This window comes from Lynx canadensis, chromosome C1 (genome assembly GCF_007474595.2).
Source record: "Lynx canadensis isolate LIC74 chromosome C1, mLynCan4.pri.v2, whole genome shotgun sequence".
Classification (NCBI taxonomy): Eukaryota; Metazoa; Chordata; class Mammalia; order Carnivora; family Felidae; genus Lynx; species Lynx canadensis.
This window is the reverse complement of record NC_044310.1, coordinates 93648320-93669372: the sequence shown is the minus strand read 5'-3', so window position 1 is coordinate 93669372 and position 21053 is coordinate 93648320. Positions and strand designations below refer to the sequence as shown.

Here is a 21053-nt window from a genome sequence, read left to right as displayed (position 1 = left end):
TCTGTTTCCCCCACGGAAGCCAGAGAACCAGGGGGGACAGGTGGGAGCCCATCTCCCAAGGCACTAGGGGCTCCAGCTTGGCACTCCTGCATCATGTCGCCCAGGGACATCTGTGCCCACCGGAGGGGTGCCATGAGCATGCCCATCCCTGTGGGAGGGAGGAGAGGGAAGGAGGAGGTGGGTACCGTGGAAACTTGGGCTCCTGACAACTTGAGGGCTGCCACAGAAATAGCCAACTCAGTTCCCCGAACCAGAAAGGCAAGTCAGAGGAGAAAATAGCTGTGGCATCCAGGCTAAACTGGACACCTAGCTCATCACATCCCCATCAGACTCAGGACCCCTGGGCAAGGAGCCCTGCGGGGCCGGGACCGAATCCGTCCTCACGAAGGAAAAGCAGCTGGGCTCTCAGATTCAGCGACGAGACGGTGCCTAATGTCTCCATCCTGCTCCACGGGGCTTCCCAGCCCCGGTCACTGAAAGGGGCCTGTCCAGGCCACATGGATGCCGCTGTATTTTCTCATCTCTTAGCGGGACATTTCATTCTGAGAACAAGCAGGAGACAGGCCCCACAGGCCACAGCAGGGCTGGGGTATGCCAGTACCCATCGTGAACACACTTTTCCGGAAGGGACATTCGTGTGTCTGCCCGAGGCTGAAGACAGACGGCACGGAAATGGGGGTGCTCCAGGCACAGGTTTTTCACAACAGCCAACCTCATGAAATGGTCTGACCTTTCTGCCCAGTGCACCTTCCGGGGTGGCCTCCCAATCCCCCAGCCTCCTGCCGAGTCCCTGAATTCTGTCCTTCCATTCCTATCTTTGCCCACCCTGGAAGGAGCAGATACGGACCTTAGTCATTCCCTCTACAAAGTTGCATAATCTGACTCTAAAAATTGCCAGGCGCACGGCTCCACTGTCAGGTCTAATTCTCATCAGGTGAAACAGGAAATGGCTTGGCCGAGGCCTTCTGCGTTCCTGAAGCTGAGGGGGCCCAGAGAGCCTCCCTGGCAAGCTGCTGGGGAGGGGCCGCCTGCAGCCGGCCCTGCCTGGCCCGGGAGTGGCCACGTGCGAGGGGCAGGATGGCTTCTGTCCCCACGCTTCCCCTCAGCTGCCCCTGCCCAGGGGGCACCCCTGCTCACTCAATGACTCACAAACCTGTTGTGCTCCTGGGCTCGTTAGGTAAATGAATACACTTAATTATAGAAATTAGATGAGTCTCCGGTTCTGGCAGCAATACAGAGCGCAGAGGCTGGGTGGGAGCGGCAGGTGACTCAGAGGCAGGGCTGGGAGTTTGGGGGAGCGGAGAAGGAGGGAGGAGAAACTGTCGTGGAAGCAGAGAAAGCAGCGCGGGAGAGGCACCACTGCTGGGGCGCAGATGGGGTGCGGGGCTCTGCCGCCGGGTGTCACTCCGGAGAGGAGGGCATTCCCACGCCTAGGCAGCCAATTGTGGGGCCCTAGGGACCCCCACCTGCGTGCAGGACCAGGGCTGGGGAACATCAGGCCTCCTCTCCCAGGGCGGAACGGCTCCCCTCGCGGGCCTAGCTCCCTGCACACCAGCAGAGACGCCCCACGAGACAGCCTTATTCTTGGCTGGTCTGGGTGTGGATGGACAGACAGACAGACAGAGATATTCAGTGGCAGGCTGGTTGCTGACTGAAGGCCACGAGGAATGAAAATGCATTTGCTGTGATTACGATGGGGCCCTGAGGGCAGGCAAGGCCCAGAGGCACAGGTCCTGGGTGGGGGGCTGGCACGTCTGGCTCAGGATGGGGACCGGGGAGGTGTAAGCCCTGGGCGTAATCTCCCCCTTGTCCTCAGGCTCCAGAGCTGAACATTCTGGGGAGCTGGGTGCTGTGGAGGAGAGGCTCAGGGGCCTGGATTCTCCTGCATCCCGCCCGGCTCCCTCAGGCCCCAGGAGGTATGAGGGCTGGAGGGCATGTGAGCGTGTGTGCCCGGGGGTGGGGAGAGCCGAGGGTGCCGCTAAGGGGCCGGGTGTCCAGGTGGAGGGCTGGTGAGAGGGTGGAAGGGGTGGGAGAGCGGGAGCTTTCTTGGAGGGTAGGGTGAGCTGTATCTTGATGCCAGTGGAGACAGCCCCAGACTGGTTCCAGCTGCTCCAGCTATGTTGTTTAGACTCCGGGACTTTGCGCAGCCTTGGTGAAGAAAAGGCACATGGGTCAGAGGGGCCTGGTTCCTCATCTGAGCAGCTCCGTGGGATCCATGCTCCAGGGGACCCCGCGGGGCAGTCAGCCCTGGGCTGGTTGAGGGGTCTGGCCTGCCTGGGAAAGGCTCCCTGACGTTCTTGGGCTTCCAGGTCACCTGGGCTCCAGAGGACAGATGCCAGGGCCACACAGCTGATCTCTGCCCTGTCGTTGTCCCCAAGTAAGTTCCCTTCCAGCTACACATACACCCCCCAGCCTCCAGCACCTTTCTACACCATCTTCGGAAGCCCTGATCAGCACCGGTCACCATCCCCCCCACAGGGAGTTCACACTCTGACACTTGGGCAGCTATAGGCTCACAAGGGAGTCTCTGCCCGTGGCTGAAGGAGCCCTGGGTCCCCTACGCCAGGTCCCACACGTAGCCCCAGTGCAGAGAAGGGAGGCACGGTCTGGCATGGGGAAAGTTGCTGAGTGCTTGCTGGGAGTTTGGCGATGCTAACTGCCACGCTTGCTTAGCAGGGCCTGTTTCCCAGCAACCCACCTGTTCCCTCTCGAAGGTCACTCTAATTGGCTGAGCTGCATGCTTGTTGCCAAGAAGCAGTGTGGAGGCATCTTGAAAATAGAGCAGCCGGGCCACACGAGCTCCCAGAGAGATCTGGCGGTGCGGTACACGCTCCCCAGCCCAGGCACGTGCCCCTCCTGCCCCGGGTGTGACCCGCTCCCCACCTCCTCACGGTCCCGCCTGACTTGTACCCTCACAGCCTCTTCCACACTGCTACTTCTGCCAAGCCCCTCACAATACTGGAGTGCAAAAAGGGCTGTCGGGCAGTCAGCTCGAGGCCTACATGGGAGGCAGGGTCCCCTCTGCCCCACATTCCGGGCCATCACTCAGCATGCTCCAGCCACAGCAAGTCTCTGGGTCTGAACCAGGACGCAGCAGAAGCCGCTGTGTGTTTGTGATGGGGGGCAGGAGAGACAGGCACATCCAGAGCCCAAGGACTGGGACACGCAGAGGACAGGGAGACCAGAGAGACACAGAAGAGAGTGTAAATGGTCTGAGTACCTTCGACCTGCAGCCCCGTAGCTGGGGCCTCTGGGCCATCTCCTTCCAGCTGCCAGATGGCAGCTCCTGCTGGTGACACCCAACAGTACATATGCCCAGCACAGCTGGACACACACCTCTCAGCGCCTCATTAGGGTCAGGGTGCCCTGGGGATCTCGTGGGGGGAGGGGCTGGGAAGGTGCCCGTGCAGGCTGCATGAGATGAGCAGGCCAGGAGACATGCTTGGGGGGACAGAGGCATCACAGACACTGCCCCAACTCACTCAACCCAGACCTGGACTGGAGTTTGGGACAGTGAGAAGTGGCGGGGGTGGGGGGGTGTGGATTTGGTTAAGAAGTGGCCTGAGAACCCAGGGACAAGCTTTGTTTCGGGAGGAGTCAGGGTTTGTTCTGGAACTAGGTAGGGCATTTAGGCAGGTTAAGTCACAGGGACAGGGCAAGAATGACAAAAAAGTGATCAGGAACCGGGCAGGAGCACCTGCTCTTGAGACTCTTGTTCTCAGCCACTACCGACCCTCAACCATCCTCCATCATTGCTGACCCCCTTTTTGCAAGTAAGGAAGCCCTAAGTCCACGGCCCAGCTTCTGCCCTGCTCCTGCCCTGCTCCTGCCACAGCTAGGGGCCTGCCGATGAATTTCAGCCTTTCCTTACAGGAGAGGACGGGCTACTCTCCTGAACCCTCCAAATCCATCAGAGCACACCTCAGAGGGGACACAGAGTCCCTACCCATCCCTACCCCCTTCCCCACCCCTTGGTCACCTGCTGGCTCTGCCTCAAGAGGCGTGCAGAGCTGGGCTGGCCCCTCCCGGGCTCCTGGAGCCCCCAGGGCAGGATGAGGAGGTCAGGCCTGTGCTAGGCTCTCCAAAGACATCACACCAGCAGCTCATTCTTATCCTGACTCCCGAAGGCTCTTGGTATCTCTCGGGACTTACTTGGGAAACCTTAGCTGTGTTTAAGGGAGGTCTAGGGAAAGTCTGGCAGTGACCCTGTGGAGCCAGGCCTCAAGGTCGTGGCAGGAACCAGAGGAAGAGGTGGTGATCAAATGGAAGGGAAAGGCAGGGGCCGCTGATTTGGCCTGCCCTTAGCCTCTAGCACTTAGTCTTTCTTCCCTGTGGCCATGGTGGGGGGCTGGGAGGGGCGTGGGTGCTCGGCTCTGTGAACCTCTGGGGGATGCCGGGGGCCTTTCTAGTCCAGGGAGTGGGAGATCAGGGTACTCATCTTAAAAGCGGGGGCACATCCAAGGCAGAGGAGATGGTGGCCAAGGCCTCAGGGGAGGAGGGGACCTCAAGGTTTGCAGGGGACACTGGGGAGACTCAGCTCCCTGGGGGCTCTCCACCTGCCCGGCCTGGGGAGCCATACCTTTCCGGACACTACCATCGGCACAGGCATAGTCCCCGGCGCTGAGCAGGAAGCAGGCGGCTGCCTTCTTGTTTTTGTCTCGGGGGCCAGAGCGTCGCAGGGCCCGGCGCTCCTCAGGGGTGGGGGCAGAGGCCAGGGGCTGGGTGAGGCCAGCTCCCTCCTCATCGGACAGCACCGCATTGGCATCGCCGTTCTGCTTGGAGTCTAAAGGGAGCAGACAGAAAGGAGGCTGTGTGAGGGGCTGCTCGGGCCTTCCTCATGGGCTCACCTGGGGGCTCTCCAATCCCAGCCCTAGAGCGTCACTCCCCTCACCTGAGGGGGCCTGGCATCTCCCTGGGAGGGCCAGCGAGTGGGCCTGGCCCTGGGGGCAGGGGGCGGAATGCCCTCCTTCCCTCTCAGCCTTGGCCTAGGGTCGTTCCTGGGACAAGGAGCCACAGATACCCCAAGCCGGGGCTCCTGAATTCTGTCTGCCGCAGGCTGTCCCAGGAGATTAGCCTGAGGCAGGCGGCCGACTCTGCTTCCTCCTTGGGGCTGGCTCAGGCTGACACTTGGATGAGTTTGCATTCCCTCAGAGAACACCCGGCTTGCTGGGATGAGGGCTGGCACCGCCAGGGTTAAACCAATAAATAGGCCTCCACGGCCATCTCTCTGGACCCCCTGTAGGCGGTTAATCTTGCTCACCAGGCACCTCAGGCAGAGTCAAGTACCTAAAGGATTTGGAGCCCTCCGCTTGGGGCTCGCCTGTCTGGGGAAGACCCTGCACAGAGGAGGCTCCAGTTCAGCTCCCACTGCTGTGGGCTCTTAGCCCCAAGCCCCTGCCTCCGTCAGGCAGCACAGTGGGCCCTTGGCTGGCTCGCTCTGAAGGCAGCGGCCTCAGCATGGGCCAGGAATGCCCTGACCACGGCCAAGTAGTTAGGGTCAGGCTGAGGTGCAGCTGACAGCAGCCGCGGGTAAGTGTGCATCCAGGAGCTGGTGCAGGGACTTGCGCATTTTGATATTAGGTTTCCCTCCGAGCTCTGAACGGGCCTCGGGGTACAGCTGAAATTCCCCGAGGCCCTGGCTGGGAGATTTCCACCCAGGGATGGGGGAAGGGGCACCACTTTGGTGGGGATGAGGGGAGCCTGAGGGGGGTTGTTCCATCAAGGCCCCCAAATGACCCCAGGGAGTGAGTAGCCCCAGCATGTACTACCGCCACCCCCCAACAGGCCATAGGTGAGTGTTATGAGTCAGGCACCCCTCTGGAGAGTGAGTCCCACTTTGCCCCCAGAGCTTGGCCAAAAGCTGCTACCTTTGTCTCCTGGCCCACCCCCAGCCTCCCGATGGCCTGGCGTCCAAGGGCTGCCCAGGCGAGGAATCCCAGACCTCCCTCCGGAGCCCCTCCCACCACACTTAGGCTCCGGCTCTCCAGCCTAACTCCAAGTTTCTGTGGGGTAAGCCGATTTCCTTTCCCCTCTCTTGACGCAGGTGGAAGCAAGCTTTCCAGGGGTGGCCTTTCCCATCCTTGAAGAACAGGATCCAGACCCGGAGGCCCTCCCCCTCCAGGGTGCAGAAGCCATTTCTTCTACCCTTCCTTTTCCCCTGCCCGACACTGTCTGGGCTACTCCCTCTCGGTTCCCTCCCATCCCATGTTAAACCCCGAGCCGAGGACTCAATCTAGCTTGTGCTGAACAGAAGGCAGCCTCCCACTGCTGTTACGTTATCACATTTATTAGGCCAAGAGACATCAGACTCCAACGTTTGGAAAGAAATGATTCACGTGTTGATGCACCTTGGCAGAACAGCTGCCCTGCTCTCTAGCTAACAACGACAGCGCCTGATGCTTGTAGAGTGGTTTTCACTTCTCCAAATACTCTCAGATATGTTATTCATTTGGGTCTCCTCAAAGTCTTGGGGAGTAGGAGATGACTCCCATTTTACAGGTGAAGAACCTATGATCAGAGATGGTTAGTGACTGGCCTCAGGTCACACAGCACCGTGGCCAAGATGGTACTTGAATTCACAGCCCCGTGCACCGCCCGCCGCAGCCTAAATTGGGTGGTAAACTCACCCCACAGACCCTAATTTCAGAAAGCTATTGGAAAACCAGGAGAGAGAGAGATTTGGCCTCGGCACTTTCTGCTTTTAAAGACACATCTTACACACTTAGGGCAGCCCGGGACAATAAAGGACAATCCCAAGTCCTAAGGGCTGAGGTTCACTTGGGGACTCCCTCCACCACTGGAGGGGAGGTGGCTTTCCTTCCCAACCCCCAATCTCACCTGCCCGTTTCCTCTCAACCATACCCTCTTCTGGGGCAGGGGGGCTGGTATCACTGTAGGTGCTGTCCCGGGGCGAGGTCTCCTCAGACTTGCAGTAAATGGGTGACTCAAGCTGGGGTGGCCGGGGCACGTGCTTCTTTCTTTTTTTAGGCAGCTTCTGCTTGGCCATGGCCAGGGAGTAGTACATGCCGAAGTTGTTGACGATGACCGGCACGGGCATGGCGATGGTGAGCACGCCAGCCAGTGCACACAGCGCCCCCACCAGCATGCCCGACCACGTCTTGGGGTACATGTCCCCATAGCCCAGCGTCGTCATGGTGACCACCGCCCACCAGAAGCCAATGGGGATGTTCTTGAAGTCGGTGTGGTCGTTGCCCCGTGGGTCGGAGGGCCTGGCGCCAATGCGCTCGGCATAGTAGATCATGGTGGCGAAGATAAGCACGCCCAGGGCCAGGAAGATGATGAGCAGGAGGAACTCATTGGTGCTGGCACGCAGGGTGTGGCCCAGCACGCGCAGCCCCACGAAGTGGCGTGTGAGCTTGAAGATGCGCAGGATGCGCACGAAGCGCACGACGCGCAGGAAGCCCAGCACGTCTCGGGCTGCCTTGGAGGACAGGCCGCTCAGCCCCACCTCCAGGTAGAAGGGCAGGATGGCCACGAAGTCGATGATGTTGAGCAGGTTCTTGACGAAGTCTAGCGTGTCAGGGCAGCACACGATGCGCACCAGGAACTCCAGTGTAAACCACAGCACACACACGCCCTCGATGTAGGTCAGGATGGGCTCTGTCTCCACCTCCCGCCGGAAGTGCACGCTGGTCGTGTTCCCCACTCGGTGGATCTCTGTCACGTTGCGGTCAATGTTGAAGGCCTCGTGGGTCTCCAGACAGAAGGTGGTGATGGAGACCAGGATGAAGAAGAGAGAGGCGAAGGCCACCACCTGCGGGCGAGGAGGAGAGTGGGGCGGTTGTCAGGGATGGACGGGCGCCGTCCTGTTTGTGGAGAGTGAGGGCATGGGTCACCGGAAGGAAGGAGGTTAGATGGTGAGAGGCGGGATGAAGGTAGTCTTGGGCTGGAACTCCCTCCTCAGAGGGTCTTTACCCATCTGCTCGGGTATTTTAAGGTAATTCTTCCCAATCTTTGTCACGGCACACAGAAGAGACAGGCTGCTTCTGGCTGGAGGCAACTGGACAGGAAACTACACTACTGCCTACAATGCGCCCCCACACCACACCCCCCCCCCCCCCCCCCCGGCCTTAATGCTCTGGCTCCGCCCACTGCTGACTCTGGCCCCGCCTCCTGCCTAGCTCCGCGCCCCTGTAGAAGGGTCGTGCCTTAAAGCTTCTCAAACTGTAATGGGTATACAAATCATCTAGGAATCTTGCTAAAATCTGATTCTGATTCTGATTCAGGGCCAGGGTAGGGCCTGTGATTCTGCATTTCTAACAAACTCTCAGGAGAGGCTGCTGGTCCACAGACTACACTTGTAGTAATTAGGCTTTAGGGGCAGTGGTCCTCAAAGTGAGGTCCCGGACCAGCTGCAGGAGCAGCAGCACTTGGGAACTAGTTAGAAATGCAAATTCTTGACGCCGTAAACTTACTGAATGAGAAATACTGACGGTAGGGCCCAACTATCTGCTTTAACAAACCTTCCAGGTAACTCTGATGCACGCTAAGTTTTGAGGTCCACTGTGTTAGGGATATGCCCAGAGAGAGGGCCTGGAGGGAATGAGTCCGGGCCTCTTTCTGCCAGCTGAGTCTTACAACTCCAGCCACGACCCCCCACCTCCTCAAGTCCCAAGTCCCAGCCCCTCTCTACTACCTTGCAGCTTAGAATGTCCCAGCCAAATGCCCAGACAGTGAGAAGTGTCTGAAGGAAGGTAGCACGTTCCATAACAGGAGACAAGGGGGGTCTGCCCAGAATAACCACCCCTCCCCTTCCCGACACCTGGCGTTTCCTGGGACACTGAGCTCCAACAAAAAATAAACTGCACCCACTGGGATCGGAGTGTGGCAGGGGCTGATCCAGACGGCTCGGATCTCGGGTAGAATGATGACAGTGGCACCCGGCAAAGGAACAGCTAGGTTTAAGTGTCCAATCATTATGAATGGAGATGAAATGCATGTGTAATAACACCAATTACAGAACCCTCATCTGTTATTCATGCAATGCCATTCACCACTGTCGGGGCACCTGTTGCTGGGGTCTCCGCCCCCTGCTGCTGCCTGTCCTGCTCCGTGCGTGGGGATGAGCTTCCTCCCTGGGCAGAGGGCCGAGCTTAAATAGGTGGACGGGGAAGGACTGTGGCCCCATGGCCACTTGGAAATCCCCACACACTGACTTCCACCTGGCCATGGCTAATGGTGCCCCTCAGGGATGCTTTCCTCCCTGAGAGTCTGCATGAGAGAGGGGGAGAAGGCACACCTTGTTCTTAGTATTGCAAAACACCAACGGAGAACACAAGGGGAGCTGGGAAAATGAAACAGCAGCACCTCCGGGGCTTCTGGAGCAGAAGCAAGTCTGAGAGAACTTTGGGAATGAACATCCATTAGCTGTCTGTTTTGTCCTGGCACAGCTGGGCACTTGGTACGTGTTACCGCCTTTGGTCCTCCCTGTGACCCTGTGAGGTAAGTCTCATCATCTCCTTTTAAGGAGGAGGAACTAAGCATCAGAGAGGTTTAAACGCTTGCCTAAGGTCACATAGCCTAGAAGGGTTGGAAACCAGACTTGAACTCAGAACTGTTTACCTTTGGAGGCCGTACCTTCTCTTCACACCGCACTGCCTTCACCACCTCCCAGGCACGATCAATTCACAGACCCAGGAAAGTCCTCTCTGAACTGTCAATAGTGTTCCTAGCCAACTCCTTGATGACTACTATTTTACCCTTAGGGTTGTGTACCTTGGACTTAAGACAGACACTCATTGCACAGTAACACATCTTATTTACACTTGACCATGGACAGGTTGATCAAATGCAGCAAGGAAGGAGAACGGAGGTAGCAGACCACTTTCTCCACTTGAACAACTCTGCCTGGAGCTTCTCCTGTTTGTGTCTCTCCTATGAAGGTAAATTTCAAGTTCCTTTTCTGATCTCTCTCTCTCTTTTAAGTTTATTTATTTATTTGAAGAGAAAGAGAGAGACCCCAAGCAGGCTCCACGCTATCAGCACAGAACCCGATGTGGGGCTCGATCTCACGAACCATGAGATCATGACCTAAGCCGAAATCAAGAGTCACGTGCTTAACCGACTGAGCCACCCAGGTGCCCCTGATCTCATTTTTCTTCCCCGAGAAAGGTGCTATCAAGGCAATACAGACCGATGTGGGTATGAGGCAAACGGCTCCAGCCTGGGGGCTCTCCGTGGCCATCCAGAGATGAGCTGGTGGTGGCACCTGTTGAGTGGCCACCGTGATGCTGGGAACCGACTCCGGGCACTGCTCCCATCCCCAGCAGCAAAAGGGGTGGGGTAAGGCGTGGAGACGGCATACCCTAGCTCTGCCAGGAAGCATGGGAAGCAGGAGCCTGCTCTCTCCGAGGAAAAATTAGCCAGGAGAGTTGGCCCACCTGGGAGCCGAGCGTGAAGTTAATTAGTGATTTGGAAAAACAAGTTCAGGAAGAGCTGCCAAGGGGCTGAGCAGAGGGCACAGAGAGGGGAGAAGGGGAGGGAGGGCAGTGTGCCGGCCACCCTCTTACCCACAGGGCCAACGAGCCGGCCTTGGTGCCTTCCTCACTGGCGTCCGGGCTCCTTCTGCAGCCGCCCAGTAAGTACAAACCACCCCTCCTGCCTTAGGGAACAGCCCCCTGAATTCCTGCAGTGTCCACTCACTTCTGCTGTTTTTCCTTAGAGCTGTTGCAACTATTTCCTCGTACCACTCACCTCGGCCCTCCCAGGAGATGGGGCTGATAAAGGGTAGCCACATGTGCCCATTTCCCAGGCACGAGAAAGGGCAAATGACTCGCTCAGGATCAGGCAGAGGCCAGGTCCCCTGACTCTCAGCTCAGAGTTCTTTCCACTTGGTCCTCTAACCAAACAGTCCACTCCTCTTTGGTGACATCTTCACGGGGTCTCAGTCTCCCCTGTGACCTCTCGAGGGCTGGCAGCAGGTGCAAGGCAGGCCCCAGAAAGCCCCCCCTTCCCCAAGGAGACAGGCACACCACCTGAGGCTGAGCTGGGACAGATGCAGGCACCTGGGCTCTGGTGTGTTGCCCCAGGTGGGTCCTGAGGTTACAGGTTCCCCTGTCGGGCCCCAATGATTCCTTTCTCCCTAGGTTATTCCTGAACTGAATTATTTTGTAAGCAGTGGTCCTAAGCAAGTGCAATCAAGGCCCTTCACCTCCAGCAGCAGGGACACTGTTTTTTTTTTCTCCCACTCTCTTTATTGGGGGCTTCCGGGGACAAAAAAGGACCGAGGAAGGAGGCAGTGGCTGCAACAGCACCCAACTTAGACATCAAGGCCTTGAGCTGGAGCCTTCTGAGCGGCCCTTGCTGGGCCATCCCATACAGCTAGTGGGGTACACTTGTACCTCCTTCCCATGGTACCTGCTGGGCAGAGACTGAGGACAAAGAGCTAAGGAGCCCTGGGGTCAGACTGCCTGGGTCCCTCATCCTGGCCCAGCCACTCACTAGGTAAATGCTGCACTTTGTACGGGTCTCTCACTACAAAATGGGGCCAGCACTAGCTCCCAGCCAGGGGTGTGGGCATGGTCTCCAAGGACCCTTACATGCAGCTTCTGAGAGGCTGAGTTGGACCTGGAGCCAGAAACATCACAAACATCTTTGCTTTTTAGAAGCAAATGGACCCCAGGAGCTCACCCAGTTCAATTCCCTTTCTGCTGGTTTTGCAACCAAAGAAACCGAGGCCTGGGGAGAAGGGACTTGCCCCGGTTCCCATGGTGGAAGATGTCAGTTCTTTCCATGCTACCTGAGGACACGGGACATAGATTCTGCTGGAAGTCAAAACTGCCCAAGCGGAAAATTGCTTATGTGATCTGGTTTGGCCAGCAGCTACGCTCCTCCCCGCTGGAAGGATGCGGGAGGGTCTCACCACCCTGGACAGGAGGTTCCGAGCCTCTGTGCTGGAAAGCACCGCCCCTTCCAGCTTCCTGCTCCATGGGCTCCCCACACACAGGCTGGCTGTAGCCTGTGGGGGACCCGCCTGTCCGGAGACCCAGGTGTTTTGGCTGGTGAGTCAGCCCTGTTATCAGCCTCCTTCACCAAGCTCATCCTAAAACTGCCGATGGTAGGAATCTCAAGTCACGTGCTTCTGGGTACAAGCTGGTCTCTGCTACTCACTGCCTGAGAGACCTTAGGCAAATTTCTTAACCTCTCTAAGCCTTAGGGTCTTTGCCCATAAAATGGAGATCTTTGCCCATAAAATGGCCTACTATCTGCCAGGCACTGTTCTGGGCGCTGGGGAACAGCAGGAAACAAAACAAACACCCCTGCCCCTTAGGCCTTACGTTCTAGGAGAAGGAAACCATCAACAAATAAGCAAATACACATAGTATGCCAGATGGTATAAGTGTCAGGAAGAAAAATAAAGAGGAAAGGAGGTAGAGTATGAGGAGGAGGGAACTATTTCATTTTCTTTTTAAACTATTTTTTTCAATTTGTTTTGAGAGAGAGAAAGAGCACGTGCACGCGCACGTCGGGGAGGGGCAGAGAGCGCGAGGGAATCCCAAGCAGGTTCCGTACTGTCAGCGCAGAGCCCTATGCAGGGCTCGAACCCACGAACCATGAGATCATGACCTGAGCCGAGATTAAGAGTTGGACGCTTAACTGACTAAGCCACCCAGGTGAGCGGAGGGACCTATTTCAAATAGGGTGATTAGGCAAGACCTCAATGCCAAGGTGACACATCTAAGCAGAGACCTGAAGGAGTGAGGAAGTGAGTTATATGAAGATCCAGGATACCTGGAGAGGCAGAGGGAACAGGCACTGCAAAGGACCTGAGGCTACAGAGTGCTTGATGTGTTGAGGGGGATGAGAACAGTACCCACTTTATAGGGCTGTTTTGAGGATTAAAAGAAATGATATTTGTAAAACTCAGCACAGAGCCTAGAGTGTCTCAAGAATCTGGCACAGGCTGGGTCGGGGGGGTAGGGGGGAGGTGACAGACACCAGTCATTGGGAACTGAATACAATCAGCGGGGGCAGGGGAGGGGGGCCCAAGGAGAAAGGGCCAAGGAGACAGATGGACCGATAAACATAAGAAGACTCATGCCCAAAACCTATATTAAGGATGAAGTGTAGGAGAAGAGAAATCTGAGAACACAGCCAAAGACACTTGCAGAGAAGATCAGTGGGGATGGGATGAGGCGCTGAGGCTTCCGGGGAAGTGAGGTCCTAGAGCCCAGGCAGCACTGTAAAAGGAGCGAGCAGCCCTGCGGGCTCAGAGGCAGGAAAAGAGAGACAACGTGTCAGGCAAAGCATCTCTGAGCTGTCCCTAGGCTCCTGAGTGAGGGCCTCAAAGTGCAGGTATCAGCCTAGCGACCCCTGTTCCTCTCCTTTCATGGGCTCCCCTGGGAGCAGACCCTGGCCCTGGGACCTCCTATCCTGGTTCCAGGGGCCACAGCCTGCCGCCACCTATGCCCCCCTTCTGCCAAGCCAGCACGTGGGGCTTCTCAGGGCCTCTGGGCTGCCGGGAGCTGATGAGTCCGGCCCCAGAAGGAATTCAGTCCAGCCCAGATCGCCGGCCAGGAACGTGCCCAGCCAAATGCGATTCCTGGCTGTTGCCTATCTGTGTTCCGTGCTGTCCTATCTCTGCCGGGGCCGGTCGCCTGGCGAGAAAATTCGCCCCTTCCTTAACTCCGCATGGTTAAAGCACTACTCACGGTGAACGTTTATTTATTTATTTATATATTTATTTATAGCCTGCCTCCTTCTAAAAATTATTTAAGAGAGCTAAGTCATTATCCTGCAGGGCCTATCCAGCTTAACTTCTATTTCCTCCTTGAGGCTTCCCTGCCAGCCAACCATCCCCCCACCTCGCTTCACTTCACACAGAGGTGGGATTTATGGCTTTTTCCTCTCACCTCCTGTGGGGCTTTATTCTTTAAGAGTACTGTGGCACCTCTCATGATCCATCTTGTGTTATTACTATTTCTTGTCACCCAATTTCCTTCAACTGTCACCGACTCCACCTGACCTAGCTCCCTTCAGGAACAGGGACCATGTCTGACTCGTCTCTGTATTTACAGGGCCCAGCCTGGTGTCCGGCATGTGATAAGTTCCCAATAAATGTTTTCTGAATGACTGGAGCCAAGGGGACTGCCTACTTCCTCTCCAGGTCCTGGGGAACCTGTCACGAGGAGGAGACGTGGCCAGCCCCACTAACTCGGGCTAGAGGTGACCGAAATGCCCAGGAATACCTCCAGGCACATGGGCTCTCAGACTCTGTGGCTTTCCAGGGTGGGCCAAGGCCACTGCCTGATGGGGCCCCCTGCCAGAGGCTGGGTAAACATCACCCAGCCTGAGAAAAACCCAAAAAACCCTAGCAGGGAGCTGGGCCAGAGGCTGTGGTAGGCTGGGTGCCCAGGAACAAGGATGGCCTGAACGTCCTGGTGCCCAGCACACTGGGTTCGGAGTGAGGGCAGGACAATGTCCACGGGTGGAGGCAAGGAGCCTGGGGGCTCCCCGTTCCCAAGCCCCAAATGCCTGGCTCTGTTCCTGCCCATTCTTCCGTCATCTCCCCAAAATAGCCCAAGTTTATTTCAGCCCCTCCCCCACTTTACACCCCACCCCAAATGGTGACAAACAGAAACACCTCATTATCCAGAGACAAGATGTTCAGAGGCAAATGTTGGTCTGTTCAGAACAAAAAAGAAAAACACAAAACAGACCCAGGAAGAGACTGCCTCGGGACAGGGTTGGGGGACAGGCCAGGGCACCGAGCCTCCCAGGCTTGGCTTCTTGGCTCTCCCTAGCCCAGCCGGCTTGGGACCAGGGGGTCCTGCCCACCACCCAGCTAGTCCCAGTCAATGCCCATGTCAGAGAAGCTGGGGGGCCTTCAGAAAGGATAAGTAGGAACAGAGCTCTGCATTTTCTTCCAAGAAGGCCTCCATTTCACTCCTCTGCCGGGCCAGGGGACACCTCGTCACCTCTCGTAACTAAGTCCCCTTTCTTTTTGTTCTATGCGAGTCCCACAGTGAGAAAAAACAGAGAGCAAGCTCGGATGTGAGCAATTCTAGGGAGTGAGGGGATGGGAGCTTTAGTTCGGAGGAGGAAGTGAAGGGAGGGATGGCAGGAGAGCAGAAGGCCCCCTCTGGGGCCCCCTAAAGTCAGCGGCCTTTTCCAGGCAAGAAGGCACAGGAGGCGGCTGAAGCTGTGGCACAAGCACAGACGTGGGTTCACAAGATCTGGGTTTGGAGCCTAGTTCAACCACCAGCTGTGTGAGCAAGCCCCTCTGGGCCTCAGTTTCCCTCAGTGTAGACTGAGGTTAATGATCCCTGCCTCACAGAGGCCAGACGAGATACTAGAACAAAGCAAAAGTGACCTGATATGCAGTGGGTGCTCAGTGAAAACCCAGCTCCAGCTGCCTTCCTGGGACAGTAGGGATCCTTGGGCCACATCCTCTACTCGGAAGGGGAACATTATGGGAAAACGAATCCAGGTACTGATTTAGCCAAAGGAGAACGACTATCCTCCTTTTTCTTTTTTTTTATTGTTTTTAAGTTTTATTTATTTTCAGGGAGGGAGAGAGAGCATGAGCAGGGGAGAGGGCAGAGAGAGGCAACGAGGCTCCGTGCTGCCAGCGTGGAGCTCAATGGGGGCTTGAACTCACAAACCGTAAGATCATGACCTGAGCCGAAATCGAGTTGCACGCTTAACCAACTGAGCCACCCAGGCGCTCCAAACCACTATCGTTCCTAACAGGACTGATAACAGCTGAAGTCAGTCTAACCCCTGGGTCCTCAAGAGGTTGGGAGTGAAGGGAGGGGAGCGTCCTAGGGTCCCGTTCCTCGGGCCTCCTGTGTGCCCTCAGCAAATAAGGAAGGCCTTATTCTACCAACCTCCTTGCTGCCAAAACCCTGCTGGTCCCCCTCAGTCTGGCAAGCCACCCTGGCTGTGGCTGAGGCTGGGACTGTGGGCGCTGGGCAGGTGGGGACAGGACCAGCCTGCCCCATGCCTGCTTTCCCACACCAGGCCACAGAAAGAGAGCCACCAAAGCCCCGCCACGGGCCTGGCCACCGTGAGGGGAGCAGGGGTGAGCACCCTGACCCACCTAGAGCCTGCCTGAATGGGAACAGCTCTGCGGGCCAGGCCAGTAGCTACGCAACAGGCTCCACAATCAGTTGAGTTCACTTTCCGTTTGTATCTGTTTTGCTCCTGTCATAACACACTACCCAACTGGCCAGCTGGGTGCAAACCGACGCCTGGGGCGGGCCCTGCCCCTCTGCCCTACTGGCCTTCAGTGGGCACCCCACACCCACGGCTGATGCTGCAGGCCCCAAGTAGGGAGGGTATGCACAGACCCAGTGGACAATACTTGCTGGAATGGCAGTGTTATTGGCCGCAGGTAAACAGAGTGAGGAGGGCACGGCCCCAGATCGCCTACGCCCCAGGCCCTTAGACCTTGAGGGGTGGCAGAGTAAATGTCCCTGCTGATGTCCCCATCTGCCCCTGGGTTTTCTGATGTCATCCACAGGAAGTACAGAACCTCAGAACACCTTCCAGGCCAGAATAAGAAACAAACCACCCCTTCACCTCCAAAACAGCCTCGTTCAGTGGAAAGAACATGTTGCAATCGGAGGAGCAGGGGCTTTGACTCACAGCACGCCACTATCTGGCTGTGTCATCTCAGGCAAGATGTTTACCCTCTCACAGGCCCAATCTACTGAATGGGGAGGAGATCTCCACCGTTAAGTTGATCGGGAGGACTAGAGATTAATGTAAGTACCTGCATGGCATACTCAAACCAAAAGCCATTAGCAATTTTTTAACAATTACGTATTCTCACTTGTCTGTCCCAGGAACAGCTGAATTGAAGGCTTGCTTCTGCCTGGTGCTCCTCAGCAGGAAGCAAGTCGACTTTTGGCATGAGTGCCATTAAGCTCCACATAGCTGTTCACATCAGTGTTACCGACCAGAAAGTTGGAATCTAAGGGAGGTTCCTGCTCTGCCCTTAAGTGTCTTTGACGGCATCGAACACCTCTGGATCGTGGTTTCTTCATCGCTTCAGTATTAGAATTAACCCTGCCCGGCCCCGAACTCCTGGCCTCGGCTGGAATGCCCTGGCGGATGTGATTCCACATCAAACGGGCAAAAGTATCTCGGGCTCCTGGAGAAACTCAAGAGGTCAACTAGGCTCTGCATTTATCCAACGAGCCCCCAGGCCGGCCGACCCTGGGGTTTGTTGAGCAGAAGGTAAACTCATAGATGGCACAGCCCCTTGGAATCCAAGAGAGAAGCAGCAGAGATGAAAAGTTTCCCAGAGGACCCAGAATGCTCAGGAACAGGACCTAGCTCCCCTAACCACATCATTTCATTTCTGCCTCCCTGCCTTGTCCCCTTTCCCCATTTCTAGGAAGCCAAATCTACTGCCTCCCCCCAGCCCCAACTTAAAAAGAGCCTGGATTAGCCTGTACCTGTTGCTCTCCCCTAGTACCCACAGCCAACAGCAGACACTGGCAGGGTTAGTGAACTGCATGAGAAGCCCCCAGAACTCACAGCAGACCCAGGCCAGGGCATCATCTGGGCTGATCTAAGGGCTGTAGGGAAGAAACAAAGGCAGCTCCTGGCCCCAACTTCCCTCTCAGTCCTGACAAAGGGGTCTGCCTTCCATGGGGCTGCCCTGGGATGCCTTGGCCACCAAGACCTCTGTTCCTCCCAGGCCAGAGATGTGTCTGCCCTGGTCTAGCGTTAACACCAGCCTGGCCCGCCCTGCAGCCCCCCTTCCCAGCCTCCTGCCCTCCCCTGCGTGGGGAAGTGGAACTTTCCCTTCCATGACCTGGTTGAGGCCCAGCACAGGAGGGGCCAGGGAGGGTGGCAAGGGCTCTGAGACTCATTAATAGGATGACTTGGGATGCCAGAGGTGAGGAACAGCCAGGCTTTAGGCTGCCAGCCATGAAGCCAGGCACCAGCCTCCGGGGTTCTCTCTCTCTCTCTCTCTCTCTCTCTCTAAAGAATCTGAAGCCATCCTTCATGGTTTTTTTTTTTTTTTTTTTTAAGCCGTCCAAGTATATCCCCATCCCTCCAATCCCTTTCACCTAAGGGGGGGTGGGAGAAACTGGACTGACCTGGGGAGGAGGTGGTGGGATAGGACTAGATCTATGCCACCCTCTTCTCCCCCCACATACCCATTTCAGGCAGTAACCCGAACCAGGGCTTTCTGGGAAACCAATCTGTGCCGCAGCAGGAAGAAAAGAAGTGGCAACAAATTTGGGATCATCACAGGCAGCCTGTGGCTGGCCACTGACCGCGGGAGCCTGCATCACCCAGAACATTAGGCCCTTCCTGTCTAACTGAAGCCAAGACATCCCAGGTGACCAGGAAGCCTTAGGGGCATGGCAAGGGGCAGACATCTTGACTTATCTCCCTGAAAAAAGGGCTCACCAGAAACCTGGATGAGAGGCCTGCGTTCCGGTCCCAGCCCTCCCTGGGCTGGAGCTGGTGTCCCTCTACAGAACTCATACTTCACAGCGTACCCAGCTGCCCAGAGCATTTAAAGGAGGTGGCACCCATGGAAGAAGCTAACACATGGGCCTGCCACAGAGTAGGCGCTTAGCACACCCAGTTTTCTTCCCCCAAACCCTGACTCAGGCAGGAGGCCTAATTCCAGCTCTCCAGGCCGCTGGCCCTGTGGAGGAGTGGGGGGTAAATGAAGAGAGGCAGCCTGTGCAGAGAAGGGGGAGGAAGAGCTCAGCTAAGGGCAACCCACTCCCTCGGAGGGGATGCGGCAAAGCAGGCAGCTGGGATTAGGTCCAAGTAGTAAGTCAAGTGCGTGCAATCTCCTGATGAGGCGTGCAGGAGAGAGGGTATGTGTGTGGGGGGGGGGAGGGGGGAGGGGGCGGGGGGGGGGTGAGTCCCCTGGGGTTCCATGGAAGACAGAGGGAATTGGGAGGGAGGCAGTGGTAAAGGTAAGTCAGTCTCGGCCCAGCCCGCTCCTCCCGGCCCCCATCCCCACCACCAGGGGTACTTACACACCCGAGAGGAGGCTCAGGCTCCTGTCACTCACCCTGGCCGCCCGGGAGGAGTAGGGATCTTCGAAGAGCGCCCACATGCGGGGCTGCCAGCCACGGCAGCCCCCCGACCCCGCGCCGGAGCCTGCACCTCCCTCATGGGGCCCCAGGCGCTGCAGGGCCAGCTCCCGCTCATCATCGCCGGCCTCGTCGCCGGTCCCTGCGCCACCGCCGCCTCCGTCCGGGCTCTCGAAGATATCGAGCGCCTCTTCGGCATCGCGGTGCTGCCGGTAGGTCATCCAGCAGCAGGGCTCCACGTCGGTCTCGTCGATGCCCCAGAAAGTGAGCTCCTCCTCGAAGAGCGGCCCACACACGTCGGCGGGGCAGTGCAGCTTGCCGGTGCGGTAGTAGTTGAGCACGTAAGCAAAGACGCCCGGGTGCCGGTCGAAGAAGAACTCGCAGCTCCCGCCGCCGCTGCTGCCGCTGCTGCCTGCACCGCCGCCATCGGACTCGGGCCGGCCCCCGCCGTCGGGATCCGCCAGCCAGGCGAGGCGGGTGCCCGGTAGGGTGCGCAGGGTGCTGCGGTAGGTCTCATGTCGCGTGCCGCCCACGTTGATGATGATCTTCTCCGACGCCTCGCCCTTGGCCATCTCCTCCTTCAGACATGTTTTGGACGGAGGCTTGTTCCCCGACTTGCGCCCACGGTAGGAGGAGACACACACCGAGCTGATCATAAGAAGCGCTGCGGGGCTTCGGCTTGGGGCGGCCGCTGCCCTCCAAACACCCTTCCCAAGGAGGCAGCGTCAGACGGGGGAGGGGGAGGAGACGAGGAGGAGGCAGGAGGCGGCGGCGGCCCCCTCTGCGGCTTGGCCCTGCCCCTGCCTCCCCCCGGGGCGCGGAGCAGGAGGAGTTGGGTTTCTCCGGTGCACAGGTGGTTGGGGTTTGGGCAGGCAGCTCCGGCGAGGGAGGCAGGAGGGAAAAGGCGAGCCGAGGACCCAAGCGAGGGGCCCGGGGAGGCAGGAACAAGCCCTCACGCTCCCCGGCTAGGACTGGACACTCAGATGCTCGGGCCCCCGGACACGCCCCCCCCTTTCACCCTCAAAAGGCGAGTTAGCGCACAGTCCAGGCTCACTGCGAAGGTCTGGGGCGCGCGCGCGCTCACACTCACACTCACAGGGGCCACCCTCCGGCTCCCGAGTCCCGGGAGCGGCCGGCTTCCCCGCGGCGGCGGCAGCGCAGCAGCAACAAGTCCTCGGAGCGGCTGCCGGGGCCGGGCCGACGCTCTTACGGCAGCCGGCGGAGCTCCGCGGGCCCGGGCTGCTTGCGGTCAACACGAGGCGGCGGCGGCGGCATGTGGCCTCTTCCCCCCATTCATAAATCCAGCTCAGGGCTCGGATGGCGGGCGGGGCTGAGCGGAGCGCGGCGTTCAGGCGGGCGGGGGCTGCGCAGGGCGAGGCGGCCGCAGAAAAACAAGCGCGCCCGCAGGAGCGAGCCTCCCGTCCTGCGTCCGCGGCTCGGCAGCGGCTAGGAGCGGCGCGGGGCTGGCGCTGCGCAGCGGGGGCCGTGCTGGGGCGGGGGGGCCTCAGACGGGGCGTCCTGCGCAGCGCCGAGCCTGGGGGGCGGAGCCGCTCCGGGGCGCGGGGCTCTGGGCTCCGGCGGCCGAGCGGCCAAGGACACCTGCAGGCTTCCCAGGCAGCGCGGATCGAGAGCTTCAGCGCAGCGCCCCGGCGCCGGGCTCCAGCGATCTGGCGGCACTGGGAGCCACGCCATCCGCGCGTCTGCCCATCTCCGGGCGGGGCGCCGGCCTTGGCTCGCGGCAGGAGGCGGGCGAAAGGTGGCCTAAGGGCGGGGGAGCCTGGGCGCCGGTGGGCTGGGGCCCAGGGGGTTCTCGATCTCCCTCCGGCGTTGGTAGCGGATGCCACTCTCTGGTGGCGCCTTTTCTTCTCGGCCCCGCCTCGCCCGGGCGCGCCCTCCGTTGGGCGGGGTGGGCGGGGCCGACCGGACTCGCTGCAGGGCCCGGGCGGCGGGGCTCAGCCTTCCTCCGCTGAGCCGAGCCGAGCCGAGCCGAGGCGCGTAACCCCCTCACCGCCAGCGCCC

General features: G+C 58.5%; 1 protein-coding gene across 1 annotated transcript; it reads right to left on the bottom strand.

The window, feature by feature from the left end:
• Window positions 1–441: 441 nt before the first annotated feature.
• Window positions 442–20457, bottom strand: KCNC4 (potassium voltage-gated channel subfamily C member 4). Its single transcript, XM_030326076.1, is given in 5 exon segments — window positions 442–2040; window positions 2042–2148; window positions 4580–4783; window positions 6838–7774; window positions 19013–20457. Coding segments are annotated over 5 exon segments (2064 nt in total). The 5' UTR covers window positions 19691–20457; the 3' UTR covers window positions 442–1902.
• Window positions 20458–21053: the final 596 nt, after the last annotated feature.